The 3,227-nt window shown below is 63.4% G+C and overlaps 1 protein-coding gene across 1 annotated transcript; it reads right to left on the reverse strand.

The window, feature by feature from the left end:
- Positions 1-2,101: 2,101 nt before the first annotated feature.
- THRSP (thyroid hormone responsive) lies at positions 2,102-3,175 on the reverse strand. The gene is made up of 2 exons (XM_010167945.2): positions 2,709-3,175; positions 2,102-2,428 (listed from the first exon to the last, which is right to left on the reverse strand). Exon 1 carries the CDS (start codon positions 3,117-3,119, stop codon positions 2,727-2,729), a length of 393 nt encoding a protein of 130 aa, XP_010166247.1. The 5' UTR covers positions 3,120-3,175; the 3' UTR covers positions 2,102-2,428; positions 2,709-2,726.
- Positions 3,176-3,227: the final 52 nt, after the last annotated feature.

Raw genomic sequence — 3,227 nt, forward strand, 5'->3', positions numbered from 1 at the left:
GGCCAGCGGCGCGGCAGCGGCAGGGCCTGACGCAGCCCCGGGCGCAGCGTGATGCAACGCCCTGCAATCGGGGCCGGAGGGGACCTGGGGGTGCTGGGGCATTGCCAGGGGCCCGTGCGTCCGCAGCGTGTCCGTCCAGCTGTCCCACGTCACAGACCTTTGCTGGGAACATCTTGTGTCTCATCACTCGTGTTCAGCAGCGGTGGGGAGCGCTTCACCCCGTGTCCCACCACGATCCTTCCCTGGGGCACCACGAGCCGCTTCAGCTGCTGAGAGGGCAGCCTGAGCCAAAAGCCATGGCTCAGGGTGACCACAGACCTGCCCTGGGTGCCCACCATCTTCTGCAGGAGACACAGATCCCGTCCTTCAGCTCCAGCCATGGACATCACCAGAGGGACATCACCTCCTCTGCGCTCCTCACCGCCCTGGGAACCAGCGTCCCTCCATTCCTCATGGTTCCACGCCTGGCTCTGCCATCAAGCACCAACACAGAGGAGCTCCAAAGGCGGGTTGGAGACCCCATGTCCATCTTGCAGCTCCACTTCTCCCCCAGCCTGTGCTGTCGCTCCCCAGCTTGCAGTGGGGGTGCAATGGGGATGGCTCAGGTGTCTCCCGATGTCCCCCCTGGGCTCCACTCTCTCTGGACAGGACAGAACCTGGCCAGGGCTGAGGGACACCACGAGCCCTGACGTTGGCTGGGAGGAGCTGTGTTTGCCCACGTGCTGGGGCACTCGGTGCTCAGCAAACTCTGTCGTAGATGCCATGGTGGCTCTTCCCAGAAAAGTGAGGAGTTTGGGCCCAGCAGGGAATTCACCTGGAGGAACATGGCAGCAGGGCAGAGCGGGGCTGGTGCCCAGCCCACGGGAGGTGCAATGAGATCCTCGGGTCCCAGCAGCCGCAGACTCCGTGTTTGGGCAAACCTTCCCTGGACCCACCATCCTCCTGAGGAGCCTGTTCCTTGCCATGGCTCAGAGGGAAGAAAATGCCACCGCTCCTGTGTCCCCAGGTGTCTCCGTCTTGTCCCCAGCACCACCTGTTGTCGGATCCCCCGATGTCTCTGCCCCCTCTGACACCCCCAGGACTGTCCCTGTCCTCGCTCAACCCCCCTCAGCACCCTGTCAGGTGTGGGGTGGCCCTTGATCCAGCCTCCAGCCGCCCCCTCCAGAGCCCCTGGCTCCCGGCTGGCTGCTCGGGCACAGGCAGCTGGAGACCCTGTCCCTGTCACCTGTGCTCGGGGAGGACAAGCCAAAGCCAGCGTGGACTCACCAGCCGGGAGAAATGGCCTGGTCAGGTGAGAGGAGATGGGAACCTCCAGTGTAACCTGCTCCTGGACACAGGTTGGGGGTTCCAGGGGCGGTTCCTCTCCAGAGGGGCTGAGACCTGCAGCTCTGCTGTTCCTCAGGGCTGGTCCCCAGGCTCAGCCCCGCTTGGGGCAGCTCTGGGGCACAAACCCTGATGGGCAGGAGAAAGATGTGGGGAGCTGTGGGGCACAGAGCAGCACCAGCAGCGGTGGGACACCTTTGGGGAGACCTCTGAAGAGAAGCCTGAACCTGGTGACCATGTTGTGCCTGAGCTGAGGTCTCCTCCCCTCCCTCCTGGGTGCACAGCACTGGGACTCACTGTCCATCTGGCTGGTGCAGGTCTGGGCTGTGCGCTGGGTGGATCCACACTCATTTGTGCGCACAAAGCCGGCACTGGCTGGTGCTGCTGTTGCTGAGACATCAGGAAGACACTGTGTAGGATAAGGGTGGTGAGACGGTGGCACAGGTTGCCCAGAGAAGTTCTGGATGTCCTGTGGTGGGATGGGGCTCTGAGCCACCTGATCTAGTGGAAGATGTCCCTGCACATAGCAGGGGGTTTGGACTAGATGATCTCTGAAGGTCCCTTTGAACCCAAACCATCCCGGGACTTTGTGATCCTTTGTCCCTTCAAATTCCCCGTCATGGCACCGCACAGTCCCCTCCCAGCAGAGCCACTGTCCCCCTGCCCCACGCCGGGACACTCCACGAGGGCTCCAGCCAGGGAAAAGCACCACATGGACACAGTTTCCAGGAGTCATTTTATTAGCAAAGGTTGGAGAAACCGCCCTTGGAGTCCAGAGACCAGCTGGAAAAGGGCTCGGCAGTTGCCGGGACCATGGCAGGTCGGGGCCAGCGTGCGATGCCACCGCAGTCGTGACGCTCTTTGAGAATAAAGAGGAGGGCACGGGGTGTGTGGATCTTCCGATGAACCTCCCAGCGCGACCAGATGCTTCTTCCTATGAGGATAAGGCACCATCTGGGTCTCTGGTGGTCGCAGCCATCGCCACGTGAGGTTCCAGCGCTGGGCCATCAGCTGCCGCCGTGCGGGGAGAGCGAGCGGGGCTGGGGAAGAGCCCGCGATGGTCAGGGAAGGGGACATCCTCTCCTTTGTGCCACCAGCACCCATCCTGCAACGGCAGCTGTCCTTAACCCCAAAGGCCACCCCAGGGAGACACCTGGCCCAACAACCAGGTCCACAGACCCACACCCCGGGAGTCTCTGCAGGGAGGGGTGGGACGAGTCCCCTCCCTCAGCGTGGAGATGACATCTGCAGCATTGGAGGGCACAGCCCCATTTCCAGGCACTTCCCAGGTGCTCCCCAACCCCTGCAGTGGGAGGCACCTCGCTGGGGACATCGGCCACCCCTTGCCCCAGTGCCCCTGGGCTCTGCATCCCCCCAGCTCTTACCTGGTGGCCGGGACAGGGTCACCAGCTGGGCTGCCCCTCGCTGGGGCTGATCTGCTCCAGGATCTGGCTGTACCTCCGGGTGAGGGCGTTGGTGTCCCTGGTGAGGTGGGACAGGACCTGCTGCAAGCCGGCCAGGTGGTGGGACAGGCGCTCCTCCAGCTGGGAGTCCATGGTGTCATCGCCGGACGACGTGTCAGTGTTGGTGCCAGCTGAGCTCTGGTCGGTGACAGAGGCCAGGCCTTTCTCCACCATGGGCTTGATGGCCTTGAGGAGCTGGTAGCGCTCATAGAGGTCCACGTGGCCGCCCGTGGCCGCAACTGCTCCCTCCTTCTGTGGGAAGACCCCTCGCAGCAGGCTGGGGAACATCACCTCCTGCTCCATCTTCTGGGTGGCCGAGAAGTACTGCTCCATGGCTCTGCTCCCAGGGTCTGGCAGCGCTGCTCTGGGCTCTTCTCGAGGTGCCACCTGCTCCCTGTCCCTGCCGAGGGCTTTTTATGGGGACTGGGGCTCATCCCTCCT

The sequence above is a fragment of the Antrostomus carolinensis genome, unplaced genomic scaffold (genome assembly GCF_000700745.2).
Source record: "Antrostomus carolinensis isolate BGI_N321 unplaced genomic scaffold, ASM70074v2 scaffold2055, whole genome shotgun sequence".
In the NCBI taxonomy this organism is placed as follows: domain Eukaryota; kingdom Metazoa; phylum Chordata; class Aves; order Caprimulgiformes; family Caprimulgidae; genus Antrostomus; species Antrostomus carolinensis.

Bases quoted from the DNA above. Each gene is read 5' to 3' on its own strand.
- THRSP (XM_010167945.2), bottom strand. From the start codon at position 3,119: ATGGAGCAGTACTTCTCGGCCACCCAGAAGATGGAGCAGGAGGTGATG.